At 40.7% G+C, this 20,884-nt stretch overlaps 1 protein-coding gene across 1 annotated transcript in view; it reads right to left on the reverse strand.

Moving 5' to 3' along the window:
* The window catches only part of LOC139744054 (zinc finger MIZ domain-containing protein 1-like), a 31,771-nt gene extending 14,440 nt beyond the window's left edge, over positions 1-17,331 (reverse strand). The window contains exons 1-6 of the mRNA XM_071654511.1: positions 17,169-17,331; positions 8,557-8,678; positions 6,087-6,231; positions 4,482-4,764; positions 3,250-3,363; positions 696-899 (exon numbers count right to left, since the gene is read on the reverse strand). Coding sequence (XP_071510612.1) covers positions 696-899; positions 3,250-3,363; positions 4,482-4,764; positions 6,087-6,231; positions 8,557-8,678; positions 17,169-17,212 — 912 coding nt within the window. The 5' untranslated portion in view covers positions 17,213-17,331. The remainder of the gene's footprint in view (positions 1-695; positions 900-3,249; positions 3,364-4,481; positions 4,765-6,086; positions 6,232-8,556; positions 8,679-17,168) is intronic.
* Positions 17,332-20,884: the final 3,553 nt, after the last annotated feature.

Below are 20,884 nucleotides of genomic sequence, written 5' to 3' on the forward strand. Positions count from 1 at the left end.
TCTTAACCTTTATCTTTAGGTAATGTACTTGTGGCACATAATTCATGGTCATAGCTCACAGCTGTAGACAGCTTTTAAAAGTACACTGCAAAATTGCAAGCGTAGTGTTTTTCAATGTAAGTTCATTGACCTTTTGACCTTTGACCTTGTTGGACCTCTCCAACATTAGAATTTGACCAGCATCTTTTGGTGATGTTACCTGTGGCGTGAGTTTTGTGGTCATAGTTCAAAGCTCTGAAAAGGCCTTGAGAGTACACCACAATATTGCAAGTACAGTGCTTGTCAGGTAAGTTCATCGCCCCTTTGACCTATGACCTTGTTGGACTTCACCATTATTACAACTTGACCAGCATTCTTAGGTTATTTACCTGTGGCAAGGCTCAACACTAACTTTTATTTTTGGTGGCCCAAAGGCAAACATCCGACCTTTTTTGGTGGCCCGATCAGGCCCCAAATACTTCATTTCTGAAATTTTGGTAGCCCGACGTGCGTTTTTGGTGGCCCCGGGCCACCGGGCCACCGTTAGTGTCGAGCCCTGCCTGTGGTATAAGATTTGTGGTCATAAAGCAAAGCTGTGAAAAATTATTGAGAGTACATAAAATTGTTGGCAACGGCAACAACAACAGCGAGTAAGGAAAAGTAACGCTTTTGTCTTGCTCCCGCTACGCAGGCAAGACCAAAATCCCCCAACGTACCGGATTGTATCCCTGCGCTCCCGGGTAAGGCCTCTTGTTGTTGAAGGTGGACGGGTGGGGCTGGGGCCCCGGAATACTCCTGGTGGGCATCTGGGGGTTGTACATGGGGTGCTTGCCCGGACCACTGGCCACCATGGCCTCCATGGGCATCTGGTGCATGCTGCCCGGAGGGTACTGGTTCACGTAGTCGGGCTGGGTCCTCATCTGGGAGCACAAAAGGGAGGCAGAGATAGCGGGCGAGGCAAAACAGAAAAAGGTTGATAGAAAATGATATATAATTAAGAGAGAGTCAAGCAAAACAGGGAAAGATAGAAGGAGAAAGAGATATATACAAATATAGATGGATAAACGGGTAGAAAGATACGCAGAAAAAGATAAAGAGAGAAAAAAGAGTGAGAGATGGGAAGAGAGAATAAGACACAGGTGGAGAAGAGGAAAAAATGAAAAAGATATGATGAGCAAATTAAATCACAAAAGAAACCTGTTTGAACTGTTTTCTTTTTAAATTTCACAACAACAAATTTAAGCCACTGTGCCATTTACTGTTGAAAGGCACATTCTCAATGGAATAAAACAAATGTGTAGGCTTGTAAAGAGGACATAGATGTATTTGCAGTGCACCTAATCGTGACAGCTCAGCTGTTTGACAGCATGTGCTTGCCAATCAAATACCAAACCATGACTTAAAATTGTTAAAATTGTCACTGCAAGGCATACACACCAAAATTCAATATATATAAATGAATGAATAAATAAATAAATAAATATATATCTATATATCTATATACCTATATATATATATATATATATATATATATATATATATATATATATATATATATAAGATTTATATATATTTGAGGAGTTTATGAGCAAGAAGCAAGAAGTGAGGAGAGATGTCAGAAAATTGAAAGGGTCAAGATCAGAAAGTTACAGTGGAACAATAAACAGCTCAAGAGAAAGAAATCATTTAACATCTGAATGAACTACCAAGGCCCACAACATATCCTGTACAAAAATTACAATCCTGGATTCAAGGCTAATTAATGCAAGCATGAAGGAAATACAGGAATGCTTGAAAGTGAGAAAACACCACAACTTATTTTTTTTTGGAAAATAATGCTGAAAAAATATAATCCTCTTTTTGGGATTAACAAGACCTTTATATCTTCGTTAAAGTATAAAGCACACAAATCAGATTGACAACAAAGTTTTGCAGGAATTGCTAAGAGCCATTCCAGGTTTGTTGCTCTGCATAGAACCATGGGAACATTGCCAGAAACTTTGCCGTTACACGCAAAATGCCTCTCTCTCAGCCAATCAGAATTGTCCACTTGGGGACTTGCATTTGATCTTTGTCATTGAATGTGAATGCAGTGATTTCTGGCAATGTGCCCCAAGTGCGTGAGTTGGACCTTTGTGACAGACTCCACACATAGGATTTCCAGTGAGAGCAGTTGGTAGGTCGTTATAGTATATCGGAATATATTACACACATTTTAGTACACCTCAAAGGCTCCTTTGGAAATGGACAGAAAACTTTGTAAGAAAGCATTTGTGCAGCATCCTGCATACAGGGCTAGAATGGACAGCGGTGTAGCGGTGCATAAAGAAGGCAGGTGTTTCACAACTTCTTTCCCTTTAAACACGCAAATCACGTCTGCATTAGGCGCCACCCACAAAATGGGCCAGAGTTTTGTGTTAGAGCGAGAAATACATAAAAGGTGTACATTGATCATGAGCTTTGCTACAAGAGATAGGTGTGAAAGGGGGCCATCTGCTAGACTTGTTTAAGAGGAGGAAAACAACTGCCACAATATCAATACAAGTTCAAACATATATGCCCCTTTCTAAAGGTGAGGGAAAGAAACACATAATGACATATTGCTGTTAGTAAAGTGGATGATATCCATTGCAAAGTTTACGATGGAAATCAACTGAAAAAATAGTTATGCAGTTAAATGCTTGAAACGAAGAGGGTTGACATTAAACATGAATTATCATCAGTCGGAACGTCTGTCAGAGATAATGAATAAAATCAAAACAGAATGAGCACTGATATCTGTCTATTAGTTGTGATTGCTGGTTACATGTGATGAATCTAAACGGGAACAGAGAACAGTGAGAAAAGAAAGTGAACTATGAGACAAACAAACAAACAGACAAACAAATAAACAAACAGGTGATGCAGTGATTGGCACAATGACATACGTATATACAGCCAGGATACTGTCCCAACAATGACTATCAGAAAAGAGGTAAATTTAGCAATGATGGAAACATTATCGAGGACAAACAAATGAGGGTGGAATGATAAATCCCACATACAAACATATAGAAGGGAATATAGACAGACAATACTTTGACAGACATGGAGACAGACTGAGAAAGAAGTAGAAGTAGAATAGAGATGGAGAGAGAGTGAAGGAGGAAAGTGTGGTGCTTGAAAGAAATATTTGTCCTTCCTGTATTTTCACATCAACAGAAAATGATAATTAAGGAATTATTATATGACAAGAGTGGCATTGTGAGTGGGCAGTATCAATTATTGTACCTCAGGATGCATCATCTGGGTGTTAACATGGGCGTGATGCAGAGATGGGCCATGGGACGGGGGTCCGTCGTAGTATTGATTGCTGTAGCCCCTTTGCTGCTGAGCATGAGCTCTCTGTGCAAAGGTTCAAAGGTCAGGGGAGAAAAGTTGAAGAAAAAAATGAGAGGGCAACATCCAATATGATTTGCATCGCTAGCAAAGAAAGGTCTGGGTCTCCAGTTTGGGGCTGAACCGACGATCGCGGATAATCTGGGAGGACAATGGTTGCTCAGACACAGACGTGGACAAAAATGTGAAGGGTACGTTGCCATGGTTACTGAATGAATTCTCTTGCTACAAGTGCCACTTACTTTGCATGCTGCTAATTGGTCTCGAGTGTAAATAAGAAACAATGGCAAAAATCTTGGCAGCAGCAATCTCAAATTTCTGCCCTGGACAACTGATCATTGCTCCTCCTAACCAGCACAAAATGTTAGCACGTTTTGATACCTTAGGACGACATTGATGGCATTACAACCACATAATTTCTGACTTGTAGCCATGTCAACAAACAAATAGTCTCTAAAGATCACTGTGCAGCTGCAGATAAAAAGATATTCCAATTAGTAGCATGAGACATCTTGTGCCAGAGAAATGAGATATTTTCACTAATTTCTTTTCAAAAGAAGATCATTCAAAAGCTCAAGAGCAACAAATAATGTCAGATGCTAATCTCTGCAAAGCAGCCTTAATACTTCTGTGCACCAGTAGTTTTGTCTTTACCCTCTTGAACTCTGCCAAAAAAATCTCATCCAGCACAATTATTTTGACTTCTCGCTAATATTTGGAGATTCTGAAATCACAAATGAATTCACTTGCACCTACTTTGCAAACACAGCAGGTCACTGCATAAAATTAAATCTATAGATGACGATCAAAGCATGGGAGCAACTCGGAAATTTAAGATCAGACTAACTGGAGCTTGAGCCAAGAAAATTTGTCACAAAATTTTTCTTGACGATGAAACATCTATTTCTTGTTATCATTTTGCATGCTGCAAGAATTCATCTCAAACTAGAATTCAAAGATCCATTAACCCGTTGAGGACGGACTGAATTTGCTACAACATGCATTGCCCATAGACACCTGCCCGAGTATACAGGGGACATGTCCTCGACAGGTTAAGAGAGCAGTGAACCATACAACAGGTCTAAAACTGGCAGGCTTTCTGGTCTTGGAACTCCCTCCCTCACCATGCCATAGTCTCCCATCTGCTGTTGCTCCTCCTGCTCCTTGACGCACACCGTGGCCGTTGCCGTCGCGGTGGCCGTCGCCGTGGCGCCGGCGTTGACCGTCGCTGCCGCCGCCGCCATCACCGCGGCGGCCGCGGCTGCTGCGGGCTGGGGGTGAGGGAAGTTTCCAGTCCCCGCAGACATGGCCTTCTGCGCACCGGGATGGGGTCCTCCTCCTGCCATGTGGGGCGGCACGTTGGGGGGTGGAGTCGGGTAGCACGGTCCTCCCATTCCAGGCTGCATGCTGTGCAGAAACCGAAAAAAGTGACAAAGACAAAGATGTTGGTATATCATGATGAAAACACAGTCTGGCTGATGTTCACATCCTAGAAAACTTTTTATATACATTGTGATTTGTATAATTAAAAGTGTAATTGTACCTAGTGCTGAAGGGATTTTGTCATTCATTCAGCATTTAAAGAGTTCAACTAATCTGGTTTTGAGAATCCTAACATCTTCATGAGGTTTACATGAATAACTGTCCCTTACTACACATAGATTTTGCTGGTGTATTCACAAAGACCTTTAGTTGGAATACCTAAGCTCAATTTGTGTAACAGGTACTTTGAGGGTATTTCTGCTGACAGGTTATCTGCATTATCAAGGGTTTAGAGGAGGGACACGTACCCCAGCAAAACATTGGCTTCTGTCAGGTCTTTCAACCATCAGAGTTGGATTACACTAACCCTCCCAAATGAGGCTCGATAGTCATTCATGTTTCATTGTTAGGGAAATGAGAGACTGGTCTCTGACGTCAGAACACCTTTGCTGAGGTTTGTAAGCATTTCATTTGATCTATTATGGATGCCTCTATGTTGTTTGCTCATCATGAACCTTGGGTACTGCATGATCAAGAAAGATGGGTGGGGATGGGGGGGGGGGGGGGGGTGGGGAGACAAAAAGAAACTGAGCCCAGGCATTCTCTCACAAGACGATGACTCGGACCTTCACTTCAAAATGGCAAACAACATGAACACTCGAGTCATGGGCCTGGCAGACACACAAGGTTTTCAGGGTTTGCAGCAAACAATCTTTCCCCTCTACGCCTATCAAAACAAGTGCCTCGCGCATTGAGAGGTGTTTTGTCCTAATGTTACATCTCGTCACATTAGCATCTTTAAGATTGCATGAACGACCATGGCATCATCAAAACACTTCCCTGCATGTAAGGTAGAAGCCATGTTCTTTAAAACAACTACATGTACCCCATCATCAAAACACTTCACTGCATGTACGAGAATATTTTTTTTTGCCAAAAAAGAGAGAAAAAAAAAGTAAGCATGCACTAGCCATGACTTTAAAAAATGACAAAGCCTCTATCACTCAATCCCCAACTAACATCCCACTTCCAAAAAAAGTAAAAAAGGAAAAGAAAAGAAACAGAAAAAAAAAATGGACAGGAATAGATCAAAAGTTTCAAAAATTTGCAAAATGTTTCTGGTTTTGCAGTAATTGGATGGCTGCCACTTTTGACAGTTGACATTATCTCTGTTATTGATTTTTTTTTTTCATTCCGCATCAGGTGGGTGGAAGGGAGGTGAGGAAGAGTTTGGGCCACAAAGATACCTATTTGGTCCCCCTCGGTATGGTCCATTTGGTCTGTAGCCAGACATCGCCTGCATCCCATAGGCCTTGCCCTGGCCCACTGCTGCCGCTGAGAAAGGGTGCGTTTGGCCATTGAATTGGGCGGGGTTCATATTGCCCCCTGGTCCTGGTAGAGGGGTGAGAGTGGAAAGACAAAACATGAATGATTGACAGTGGATGAAAAATATGCTGATGCACTTAAAACACAAATTTTCATGGGGAAACTCATACTTTTGGCTCTAAAGTGAAAAAAAAAGTGCAGCACTATGCATGCCACATCCGACTTCCGAAAAAGAAGTAATAAAAAAAATAAATTTTCCTTATCCTTGATTACAGAAAAAAACAAAACACTCCAAACTTATTGGCATCTCTGTCTTCTTGTACAGTTGATATCAAAGGAACAGACTCTATGGACAGAATGAAACAGTCAACAAAGTGATTACCCACAACCAAAATATTACATATTTTTTTTAAAAAGCTGTTGCACTTGCAGGATGTGCCAGCAAGTTGCATTCCAAGAGGAATGAGATCAGATGGTGAAGCACAGTTTTTTTTTTTCACCTGCTCGCTCCTATACTCTTGATTAGAGACTCTGTTACCCGTACATTGCTACCATTCCTTTGTTGTCATTGTTATTGTTGTTGTTGTTGCTGTTATTATCAGGATGCTACTAGATGGCGCTGGAGGCTAAATAACAAAGAAAGACTCCTGCTGGTGGCTTTATCATGAAAAAGAAGGAACACAACTACTACCCCCCTCTCACATCATTGGTACATTCTGACCTGTGTTACCCACTCCGTGACCTTACAAACCAGCTGAGAAAAGCATTAGATCCTCAGAATAGGATTGTGGAGATTCAGACATCCCCATACATTCTTCTCATGCGTCCTACAAAGGCATTGTGCTGTTTCCGTAAGGAACTTTCAGACAGGTAAAGTACTGACATACATGCTCCATAACCAAAGTTGTAGCCTACCAATCACTCAAGTGATCTATCCTTAATACTCTACTCTAGTTTGTAAAATTGTAATGAGCAAAATATCTGGACTATTCTTTATCTGGAAGGTTACATCTCAGAATGCACTTTGAGCACTGGATCTTCACCTACCATAATTTTTGAAGCTTTACTTACCTCATGGGTTGTCCTATAAATTCCACAAAGAATTGGGATGTAGATTTTTTATTGGACACACATTTAGATACATTTATTCCAGTCATTTCACTAATAAAGGGATGCCATTTATATGGATTATGAAATCTAATACATGTACAGTGATCTGATAAGGAGGACATGTCCTGAGAAGTTACACAAACAGGTAACTTGTGTTGGGATGCACTGATACAACAGAGTGAATAAGATTGATACAAGTATGACGTAGGCTTATACACATATGCGGAAAAAAAAAGAACAAAAAAAGAATTAAAAAAAAAAAAAATAGAGGATGCATTCACTTTTTTCCAGAATTCAGTTCAACACATCTATCATCAAACCTGCAGTGTGGTCTTTTAAGAAGAAATCTACTCCAAAATTTTATCAACTTCAAAAGAAAGAAAGAAGAAATCCCTGCAGAACAGTGCAACAATGATCAAAATCAGATAAAAAATAATGAAGTTGTGACATTGTGAAATTTCAAAATTTTCAAAATCTTGACCAGTCCTTATAGATATTCAAATCAGCAAGTTGATGATGCCATGCTCTCCCAATTTCTTATCAATTCCATATACAGAAATGACAAAAATTTCATATTTCAGCTGCATAAATGTAAAACTTGCCTTAAAACCACCTAAATAAAAAGGAACAAATGTTACTTCTGACATATTTTGGCATGGAAATATGCTTTTACCTGTATTAGCTAAAAATGACAGTTTTTCCAATTTTCATATACAACGTACAGGAAAAATTGTGAGGGCATGACATCATTAAATCACTCATTTGAATATTCACAAGGACTGGTCAAGAAATGTTTTCTGAAAAAATGTGAAATTTCAAAATGTTATATCTTGGTTATTTCTTATCCCATTTTTGTCATATTTGGAACGTTCTGTAGGATTTTTTTTCTCTATCTTTTGGAGTTTAATCTCTTGGGATCATTGGGCCCTGTTGCATTAAAAGAGAGCCATCAAACATAACGTCAGAAAATCAAACATAAGCCAGGCATCAGCCACTCAGAATGAGCATTCACAGACTTACATTTGATTTTATGACTTGTGTTTGATCTCAATTTTTATGCAACAGACTCCACAAGGGATATTAATGCTCATCATATCATTATCAAGGGCTTATCCTAAATAAACGGCAACCATCTTTGCATAATTTGAATAGATAACCAACTTCACCCTGAATTTGGAGGATGGGAACTCTCCACCCTAAGGATGTATCTTTATAACATGTATTATAAAAATATGACAATACAGCTCCTTTTGGCTGAACATTTCCGCGAGTCCCGCCTACCTCGGAATGAGTTGTTCATCATGTTACTCTTGTCGGTGGTTTGCGTGACCCCCCAGATTGTTGTGACAACGCTCAAAGACTGCTGGGAAGGCTGCTGAGGGGCGCCCTGCCATGCAGGATCACTGTAGGAAGAAAGGAGAGATAATGGACCAGCGAAAAAAGAAATTAAAACATTGCTCACATGAAAAAAAATGCACATATTATCATTCGGTACCTGATAAGGAATTCCTGCTGGTCATTTACCCTGATGGAATTTTCAAGAAGGGTTATGAATTTCCTGGGGGAAAAAAAAAGGGAAAAAAAAGGAAGTACAATGAATATGCTGAAGGAAACTTATGGCCTGTTGATGTAAGACAAGTTGCACTACATGACATTGACATGAGCAATGTGCAATGTTTTCTGTTCAGATTTCCTTCAAAGCTCTTGTTGCAAAAGCAGATTTTTATTTATTTGTTAACTATTTTATTCTATTTTTTTTTTGTGGGGGGGGGGGGAGCTGTTACTGTACACTTGTGTACGGAGAGACATTAGGCTTTACTGTAACATTTTCCTCACAAAATACAATGTATTGTGCATACTAAACATATACACATGTTAAGGTTTAAACTTTGTGGTGATCTCATCATTGTATAGTCCGTGAGGTCTGTGGTCGGAGAGGACAAGTTTTGTGTCAGTCCACATCAATGAAACCGTCCTACAGCTTGCTCGAATATGCAGTAGTGTGGAAGAGTCCCTCGCCAATGTTTAGAGTGCGGGTCGGACAGGGTGTAGGGTGGCCTTGAAAAACGGAGTTGTCAGTCTCACTGTTGGTACAGGGTAGCAGATACAGCTATGGATATCTATGGGTGTAAGTCATTAACGAGCACACTCTGTTTGATCTCAAAACACATCCGTGCCGATAGACGGAAGTCATTCACTCGCCTCGATTCATCCCCCGACCCGCAACGACAACAGTCAGACCCACTGCCATCCGAACGGAGCAAGAGAGAGTGAGAAATAGAAAAAAAAATAAAATAAAAGTCACCCTCGTCACCATGAATGGACCAAACGAGCCAAGATTCACACCCACTCCCTCAAGAAAAAAAATTGCTCCTCATGGCACAAACCAACAATTCCTAACAACATCACAGCAGTCCACTTCACGTAGCAAATCTGTTGTTTTATCATCAAAAGTAGCCCAATCTTACATCTAGTTTAGATAATGACTGGCAAAAATCTTTATGCAATGAAGAAAAAGTCAAGGAGTTCTTTCACCTCTTATTGCTAAACACAAAAGTACTGTCTACTGATACATCGGTAATATGCATACATACTTGATACATATACTTTAACCCATTCAGGACGGTTTGATTTTGCTACAACACGCATTTTCCATAGATGCTTGCCCGAGTATACGCAGGACTCGTCCTCAACGGGTTAAACGCCATCACATAAGATCAGGTGGGAATAGAAAAAAAGGCCACTATGTTGAATTCACACAAGATAGGGCCATATCTTGTCCTCTGTGCAGCTGCTCAGAAAAGACGTCACTAAGCTAGCATGCCTCATAGCCTCATGATTTTTGTCTTACACCGTTATGCTGCTCATATCTGTAGCAAGGTTACACTCAGGTGGCCTATTTTGGGCAAACACGACACTTTTTAATTCAGCTATTGACTGCCATGGCTGATGCACAACAGGAGAGTCCTTACAAGTAAATTTATCATCAGGTATGACACACTAGCATCTGTTGCTAGGCAACAGAAGACGGTTGATAGAGGTGCCAATCTCAGAGTCTGGCCAACATTAGCACACACATCACGCAGCACCGATACCTGCTGTTTATATCACTCTTGTTTGCCGCACAGGCAAAACAGACATAATTAATGAAAAGATCTGGCACAGACCTGAACAACACTCCTACTTAATAAGACGCACAATGAATAAACATCATGGGTACCAAATCTCATGCACAGATTACAAGGCTGCTACACATAACTGCTGGACAAGTCAAAGGAATAATGACATTTAGAAGGGAAAGTGGAATTTATAAAGTGCTCACTACATACATATGTACCTATTCAGTAGCATCTCCCGTTGGATCAAAGTCTTGAGGAAGGTTCAAAAAGGAACATTTTCTCATTGTTAATTGCTAGAACAAAGAAAAGGAAGTGACATCAACAAAGAAAAGGAAGTGACATCAACGAGAGAGATGGAAGAGGAGGAGAATGAAAGGTTCACGGAATGTGTTAACAGATGTTCCACATATTCATCCTTTCCTATATTATTATCATAGCAAGAATCTACACTTTGACAAACATGGAGTGCACGAGAATGTGCATTGGAAATGAACATGTATGCTAGGGAGTGCTATATTGCACCACAAGGGCCACGAATATATCATATCCTCATCTATTTTGCTCAATGTTGGGCCCTTTATGGCGTTACACCAGTGAGAAGATACCGCCTGAGGGAAAAGAACCCATTTTTTCCCCTCTTTTTTTTGAGTGAGGACGTATTCCCCCAGGACCTGTTCTCCCATAATGGGCCTGCCTGGCTAACTGGATAAATGGGATAAAAATATCTTGAATTTCTGACTTTGGCGCTGCTGGAAAATTGGATTTTATTTTTGTCTTACGCGCGTCACAATACCATGTCGGATGCCCACAATCTCATTACGTTTCTACCCCTCCAAGTCGTCGAGCCTATCTTTAATACCGGTCTCAGAAATTGAATTTCAATTAAGACAAAAATAAATGGCAGAAATGCTGGTGGATATTTGCGTACGTCTTTGGAAAACACCCCTAGAACTGGCTGGTCAGTGGGTTGAGAAATGACCTGTGTCGGTGCAAACATGCTCCTTTTATAGCTCTCCCTTCAATACTATCTTCTTTTTCTCAATTATTTTCACTCTACATTTTGGACTCTTTTAACCCTTCCCCTGGAGAAAAAATAAAACATAACCAAACAAAACTATAGCCCTAAGAATTAGAACTTATCACCTTCTTTTTGCTACCTCCAATAAAGAAAAAAAAAACACACACATACGCAATCAAAGGTAAATTCCGAGAGCTGCAATAAAGATAATTGGTGCATTTGAATACAATCATCATCTGTAAAGTCCACGAACGCGACACATGAATCGAGCCGACCTTACCCGCTTTACGCTGTTACGAAAGTACATTTTTTCTCCTAATGTTTATTCAAGTTCACGTTTCTACTACTCTTGTTTGCCCCCACACATCAATCTGTCTATTCATCTGTCGACAGAGCACGTCATGGACATAAAACGAGTGTGCATGCCTCTCATAAATGTCATGCTCGGCACGGCTGAAAGAGTATTTCCACATACCAGTACCTGCCAATAGTCTCTCTCTCTCTCTCCCTCTTCATCTCCCACACGTGTGATACCTCACATGTTGATGCGTACCTCGAAATTTTAAATTACGGCTTCAGAGTCCAAAGTTAACCTGTTGATGCATGCTTAAACACCATAACCTACTTTGGGGTTGAGATTCCTGATTAAAGTTCAAGGTTTTCTTACCTATTTATCTTCTTTTTTTTTGGGGGGGGGGGTGTGGAAAGGCATGCCACCAATTCATGTTGCAAGCATAAGTACAATACAGATTTGATTTTAAGTATACTGTTTTCTTATCATGCCACTAAGACCCTAAGATTGTGCCATTACTTTGTGATCAGAGTCCCCCTTACTTTATGATCAGAGTGTTTGTAGAGCTCACGAATTTGGTTCATTAAAATGAACATAACTTGAAATAACAACAAAAGAATGACAGCAAATTGTATGTGTTTGCACGATCTCTCACCAAAGTTGTGAAAAGCAAACTTAGAGCAAAGATTTGCATCCTTTTTAAAAATTAGCACAAGTGGACAATACCTAGAACCATTCCTCTTTGAACAGGATAGCATCATGTGCAATGCCAGGACTGGGACAGGTTTATAATGGGTCCTCCAGCTAAGCCAAGATGCACATGCCATTGTTAAAGAGAAGAACAGAGAAGATGGCAGGGAGAAGGGGGGGGGGGGGGTCCACATCAAAATTGATCCCTGAAATAGCAGTTTTTTCATATATGGTTTAATAGATGATGACATGAACAGACAAATATGGAAAATATTGATTGATACTGATACAGACTAACTGATATCCATATATCTTAAAATATTTCACCCCTATCCTCTTGTGTTGCTTTGAGTTCTTGCCAAGAGAAATCATATTTATATATATTTTTGATAACTGGTTAATTGAAAACATACCAAAATGAGAAGCAAAATAGAAACAGATTTCCTTGAGACACTTTGCCCTTTATGCTCTTTACTGAAGAGGTGAGATTCCCTACAAAGACATCACCCATGTGTATGATAAAGCCCTACACTTTACTACTTGATGACCTGGAATAAGTGTCAATGTTGCATACATCTCTGCATCTTCCATCACAAACATTTGGACAAGATTTCCTGGCATGAACAAAAGAGATTGCCATGGCAACAAGTCAGAAGTTATTTTTTTCTTTAAAGTCTACAGCCAGATTGGTGATGAGAAGTTGACGCAGACGGGCATCGTCTTTGCTGAATGCCTCCAGAGCTGAGTGAGGCTGCTCGTGGTTCGAAGTTATGAGCCCTCCTTCCCAGCCCAGAGATTGCTTGGGAAGATGGATTGCCCCTCGGACACACAGGGAAATACTGTGAATTCTGCATAACATACTCCTGTGCGCAATTTGCGACGTATGCATTCTAATTTTCGGGCAAGACTCGGAAGCGTGGCTAATTGAGTGCACCTCGCGAGAGAGCACGCGGCCACGCATCACTGGCTCGGATCTCCCTTCTACCTCCAGACGAATGTAACACCAACTCCGGGATACCAAGAGGAGGCCAAAGAAAGAGAGATACAAAAAGAGAAAGAGAGACAGAGAGCACGAAAAAGAGATAAATGTAGTGACACAGAATAAAGATATAGACTGGGAGAAACAGACAGAGGAGCTGGAAAGACAAGTTGAGTCAAATGAACAGATGGTTTGGAAGAAGGGCAGAAAATAACGGGAGGAGGACAAACTGGGGAGGAAAGGAAACTGCAGAAGAGAGCGAGCGAGAGGGAGAGAGTAAGGCCGGGCGATAGGTAGCAGCTGGTAGTCAGATAAAATCCCCATCTCAGCCAGCGCTTGCAATACGGCCGTTAATGAGATTATTTCAACGGAATGTCATCTTTAGAATGTTTTACCACGTCTGCAACAGTGCCCTTGATGCGCCATGTACAAGGTGCTCCGTGTGCGTCACACGAGTCATTTTCGGGGATGGGGGCGGGGAGGGGGAGGGGAGGGGCAGTGAGGGACTGAGGGGAAAATCAAGATTAGATGGGAGGGAGTGGTGAAGATTGGGGAGAGGACCATCATGGACGGGATAATGCTCCCTGATGAATGTCCAAACGTCAACAATACCTCTGGATGCGCCACAACTTTCTTACGTGCACCGTAGTAAATATGCCACTCACCATTCACACTGGCTTAACAAGCATACCTGCCAGTCTTGGTTGAGATTTAACATAATTCATATCCCGCGGACAAGACACAAAGGATTGTGAGAACATGCCAACATGTCTACCATCAATGTTCGTATCACTTTATTGCTCCAGGTTTTGATTTCCTCAATGTGACACTGGCCGCCTCTACCATTGACTCAGCCAGCCATAGCAGGGAAGAGAGCAACTGCTTGTAAAAGATGAAATATCACTGCATATAATGGTTTAGTTTCGCTTCCTTATGTCAATAAAACCTCACAGGAGAAGCAAACTATGTGAGCCCGCTCTCCGATGGAGGTGATAGCTAGAAAGCATTCGTTTATTCACACACAGGGTGGGGAAACCATGCGGACTTTGTGCAATTTTAACAACTTTCCAGGGTCTAGCACAATGAGTATTTACTGTGCCATATCGCATTATAGTAACAGGAATGACACTAAGCAAATGTTGGTTCACTGGCTGGTTACAAGACTACAGCATTCGTCAAAACAAAACAAAACAATTACAAAATGACAATAAGAGATCACATATCTACATCATAGTAAAACACATCCTTCAAGTTCAACAATGTTCACCTGTATGAAAAAGTGACTGTGGTCAAGAGAAAAAAAAATTCTCTCAACAACCATATAATCAGGAAACATTGTTTTCATAAATTAAAGGAATGGTATAGTTTTGGTTGAGACCTAATTTCAGGTTTCTAACATTTTTTGGTAAAATAATGAGAAACCTCTTATGAAATATGAAAGAACATGTAATTTCATGAGGAATTCAACGTTTATTTGATGAAAATTGGTTTTGAAATGGCCGAGATATCCAAAATACAGCGATTCTAATAAGTGTGGGACCCACACTTTATTATGATATCGCTTTGTTTTACTTTGTTTTTTTGATGTTTCAGTCATTCCCAACCCGATTTTCATCAAATAAACTTTGAATTCCTCTTAAAATGGTATGCTCTGTACTACTTCATAAGTGTTTTCTTGGTATCTTGCAAAAAGTTAAAAGCTAAATTCTCAAATCCACCAATACTGTACCATCCCTTTAATGTATAAGCACAAAAAGCTTGTATTAAAAAGGTAATGACCTTACATGTGTAACTGTTTTTTTCTTAATCTTGTAGCCTAATGCATTTATGGGAGAGCTAGTTGGAAAATACCTAACTGCTGAAATTCAATAACTGCTAGAAGGTGTACATTATGTTTTGGTACAGAGATTTCCTTGGTCAAATGAAGGCTTGCAGGAATAAACTCTAGATCAGATTTGGACAGATAATCATCTGTCATATTACATTCTAATTCTTCATGGTTCACTACAGTCAGACAGACATATCATACATTATGTAACAAGATGTTTTCTAACATACAAACCATTTTGTGAGAAGGAAATATGGCAGGTATTGCATTCATACTAGCAACAAGGACTTTTGAAAGTCATATTGTCCTCACATGGGTTGGGTTGATGTACACACAAGCACAATAATTTTCCATAAAAAGAAAACAATCCAAACATTGTCTTCACTTTATTTCAAAACCGTTCCCATGCAATAATAATTGTTAGGGGATCATTTCCAACAAGCCTCTTGTGTGCTTTCTATGATTCCTCCATTTAAAATGTATAAATTGTACCAAGGTAATTTGCGTTTTGATTTTTGTAAATGTTATGTTTTGATATGGAAATAAATGAATGAATCTCTATTCAGTGTTCTGTACAAGGGTTGGGATACTAAACTGCCGGCATTGATACGAAATTCTCAACACTGTCAAGCAGGATTTTTTTTTTTTTTTTTTTGGGGGGGGGGGGGGGGTGGGGGGCATTGTAACAGATCTGCCCATGTGCGTGCCTGAACACATGATGGCGCTTCTCTAAGAGATTTATCACGCATCCCATGTGTACATGTAGTAATCCTTACGTTCTAACATGGGCACAGTACACCTGTCTAACTAACACCTGCTAGATGTTGCACAGATGCCTGCTTGCATCGCTCTTATCAAATCTGATATATTTGTTAGCGTATTACCCCCGTTGATCTTACCGAATGATCCCCAAAGTTGTTAGAATGGATATGACGTGCTCATGAATACCGAACGGGCCAGTGAGGTAAGTTGTTCAAGAACATTTTAGTTGAATTCAATAGAGATTGTGTTGAGACTGTATATGATTTGTGAACAATATAATGGCTCAATGGCCAATCTCTGTGCACATCTATTTGAAACAGAAGCAGATTCCTTTACGAATCAGCGCCAATAATTTCCTAAATCATTAACAACAGTGGCACCATTTTGTAGATTCTCTGAGATTAAATACGGATATTATTACAGCATATCAGATTTTTTTTCTTGTTTTCTTTAAATAGCAAGCATGCAGTCTGTTCAATTATGAAATTATTTCAAATAATAATTAAAATTAGCAAGTAAAATGTCTTGTTTACCATTTTGTCAATTCTTGTAAGGATGATTGCTATTGATAGAGCTCTACACCTTTATACAAAGTAAATTTTACAGTATCATCATTAACATGAAGTCATTAAGACAAATCTTTGTGGTATAACGATGTAATTTGCACGTCATTGATGTGGAAATCCTTTGAGTTGAGAAGCAACCAGGACCAAATTTTGATCAGATACGAGGTGCAAAGAGAAAACCTGGGCCCCATTTCATAAAAGATGGTAGGATACAGAGGCGGATACAGATGGGGGGGGGGGGGGGGGGGGGGGGGGGGCACAACCGGGGCACGCCCCCTTTTATTTTTCGTTAAAAACAAAAGAAATAAAAAGAAAAAATGAAATGAAACCCGCAAGTGGCACCAGAAATATTAGTTGCGCCCCCCCCCCCCCCCTTTACAGAATTCCTGGATCCGCCCCTGGGATAGCAACTCTTGCTGGAATGGCACCTTCCCATAGCAACAGCCAATCAGAAAGCTGGAGTCTTGCTGTCACCATGACAACTGCCATTCCAGCAAGAGTTGCTATCATGTCAACTTTGTATGAAATGGGGCCCTGGACTGTCATCCTCATTGCAAGGATCCGAAGGAGTAAGGGGCGAGGTGGAGAGACCGTGTTGTGGGTGTGGTTGGGGTGGAGAATCTGGATCATACAACCCACCTGTGCGGCACTGGAGGAAGATTCTTTTGCATCTGTTGGTGCATTGAAGCGGAGTTTGCGTTCGCTCCACCGGACGACTCGCCTCCTTCCTGGCTCTTCTGGTGTCTCAGTAAGAGGAGACGACCCAGGTCCTCGCACCACGCTGACAGTTGAACTGTTGGGAATGATTGAAGGGGGAACACAGATGAGTGGGAGCGGTCTCATACGATGTGAATGAACGAAGTGCAGTGCAGTGATTGATCAGTTAATAGCCAGCTGAATATGATTGTCACAGACCCTTGCCAAACACGTTGACGAGATTGCGATGGCTTATTAAGAAGAGGGTAGGTAGGCTATTAGGCTTTGAATGTATGGTAGTTAGCTGACCCACTTCAGAAAATACTCTGACATAGGGTCAATCGTTTTGCTCTAGATGACATAGGTGGGATTGGAACACATATCACTGTACAACAGGTAAACTTTTCAAATAAAAAGACACAATGTGACATTCACTTCAGCAGTTAATCATACTGACTTATCAGTGATTGGAACATCTTGATGAAAAATTTTCCACCTCCATCTTCCCTCATCATTCTTTTCCTCATTCCTACATCTGTTCCTCTCCATTTCCTCCCCCTACATATCTTCCTTCATACTCCTCCTCCTTCCTCTGAAATCATCATCACCACTACCACTACAACCATCATCACCATCACCACTACCACTACAACCATCATCACCATCACCACTACCACTACTACCATCATCACCACCACAATCATCATCACCTCATCTTCATCATCATCATCATCATCATCATCATCATCACCATCATCATCACTATCAACATCAACATCACCTCATCATCTTCATCATCATTATCATTATCATTATCATTATCATCATCATCACTATCATACCACAAATATATGAACACTGCATCATGGCAGCAACTGGTTTCAAGATCATTTTCATGCAACACAAACGCCATTTATCACTCTCTAACACACACAAACACCCCCACACACAAACACACATACACTCTACAGTCATCCATCTCCATTGAGCCTCGTATTGTTCACCATGTGCTTGGATTGTCTGCCACTACTCAAGACAACTAAAGAGGGGGCCACATGTGGTTGATAGCCATCATCCTCAGCTCTCACAGAAATGATAGCCGATCTATTTGCCAATTGATATCCCGCGGTAGTCTCCCACCTCCGTGACCTCCATTGGGCTTTCTAGAGGCTACTTCTCCACAATGCAGGCTCCAATAATGCGTCCATTAGCACACTCCTCTCTCCCTCTTCTCATCCTCCCTCTACTATACTCCTCCCATTTCCGGTTGCCAAGGACTCATCCGAAGTAGCAACAGCATCTCCACATAATATAATGATGAATGTTTAATACCAATTGGGCACTAACTGGAGCACAATATCTGTCCATCGCTCTCACTATATGCCTGTCTCTTTCCTTATGTGTGTGTGTGTGTGTGTGTGTGTGTCTCTCTCTCTCCTTCTTTTACACTTTTATCTCTCTTTGCTCCATTCAACACACACACACACACACACACACACACACACACACACACACACACATACACACACATACACCTGGGCCCTGTTGCATAAAACCCTTACCGCTGGACTTACCGCTCCTTTCTAGCGGTAAATCTTCAAATTAGCGGTAAATCTCATAATCCTTGATGCTGATTGGCTGTGATGCCTAATTTTGATGGTAGTTACCATTGAAATTCAATGGTAAGTTTTATGCAACGGGCCCCTGATGATTTGCAAGTTACAAAAAAATTGCACATGATTCACTTTTCAATGCAGTTTCTGAGTATCCTGACATCTGCTCAAAGGGAACTTCAATACAATATCCACTTAACCTTGTTTTATTTTCATCACTAAGTTATAGCACCTTCCCCACTGCCCTATACATAATCTTTCCATCTGATAGCAAACTACCAACAGTTTGTAATAAAACCAGATTGCAATTAGCTTAAAACCAGAGCAAAATGACTGAATCTGATGGCTTAGATTCAGCTCTTGCAGTCCAACTGTACTATTTCATCATCACTACACGCACGCTTCTCTCTTCTAGCCATTTTTTTTTCCAGCATACCATACTAATACATAATTAACAAATGTACACTCACATGATTGACTTTGCATACCAGAAAATGTAACTTCAGAAAGACAGTAAGAGAGAGAAAGGGAGAGGGCTGACATACATTGCAGCAGAAAATAATATAAAACAAATCAGTCAATGATAAGACAAGACAGGTGAAGTATTCAAAAATTTGTGACCATCCTTTTTTAACACCAGACCGTTGGATGAAGATTTGCTTGTCACTACTATCACATTTTCTAAAGATGAACATTTATCTTATACTTCAGCTTGAAGATGACAATTCTCAACAAATCGCAATTGACATATTTTCTTCACTCTGTTCTCGGTGCATATAGTGCACCTCTCTACATAGACTGCGGAACCCGAATTGCACAAATAGCCAACTGCCTGAGATTACGAAACCACTTGATCACTCCGCACTGTTTACTACATCTCTCTTGGCACCGAAGGCAATGTGCCATTTCTTGTTTTTGCGGGATCTATGACGCACACACAAACACGTATGCAAACAAGCCTTCCTGCGGAAAATTGTCGTTGCCATTCCACTCCGGGTGGCAGTAGGCGAGGAGGTCTACTTTATCCGGACAAGAGTTCCCCCTCCCCCACCCCATCCCCATCCCCTTCAAACTGTGTATTTCTCAGTCACAAGGTGCTTGAAAGCACATCAACAATCAGAATTCATCAAAGACCTCAACCGCCAAACCATGACTGGTCTCAAACAGAAATTCTGCTATAAAAGACACGATCGTTTCCAAGCACTTCAAAAGTCCGCTCAGTGAGTAACCTCGTTTCTCAGCGGGGCGGGAGACCAACTCAAAATGAAGGCACAGTGCAATGTTATCTGCGATCACAGGTTCACAATCTCCATCCTTTCAATCCCAATCAGCCCTCCCCCCTCCTTTCCTCTATACCAACATAATTGATATGCCAAGATAGGCTCCTTCTGGTGTGCCCACAAGGATGGACGGCTGACAAACCAGGGGGAGGTGTGAATTATGATGATGTTGCCACGGCGACAAGGAGTCAAAGGTTCAACCCAATATCAGAATACCAGGCATAGCGATATGATGATGAATACATGAAGAGAATGAGAATGAGGGGGGATGCCTTACTCCCAGGTCTTAGATTGAAGACAACAGCGCGTGTGATGACAGAGTGACAAAGGAGCAGACTCTCCTCCAGGAGTTTTAATGTATGGCAACAAGGAGATGCCTTGTGGTCACTCTGACCTACACTGCTATCATCATTGCCATTTTCTTTTTTTCTTTTTTTTTTTGGCGATTGTTTCATTTTTGCATAAATGCACAAAAACAGCTGTGCTTGGGTGCATACTTGAAGAAAATGATAGATACTAAAGGACAAGTCCACCTTCATATACATAAGGATTGAGAGAATGCAGCAATATTAGTCATCAGTGAAAGTTTGAGGAAAATTGGACAATCCGTTCAAAAGTTACAAATATTTTAAGTATCTGCGCAGTCACTGCTGGAAGAGAAGACTACTACAGTGTATGATGTCACATGCGTACAACTATACAAGGAAAATAAAAAGAGAATTTCACAAAACTTTACTTTTTGAATAAAGTGCACATTTCTTTGACT

This window comes from Diadema antillarum, unplaced genomic scaffold, assembly GCF_040938485.1.
Source record: "Diadema antillarum isolate AM-2024a unplaced genomic scaffold, OU_Dant_1.0 seq00001131_RagTag, whole genome shotgun sequence".
NCBI lineage: Eukaryota > Metazoa > Echinodermata > Echinoidea > Diadematoida > Diadematidae > Diadema > Diadema antillarum.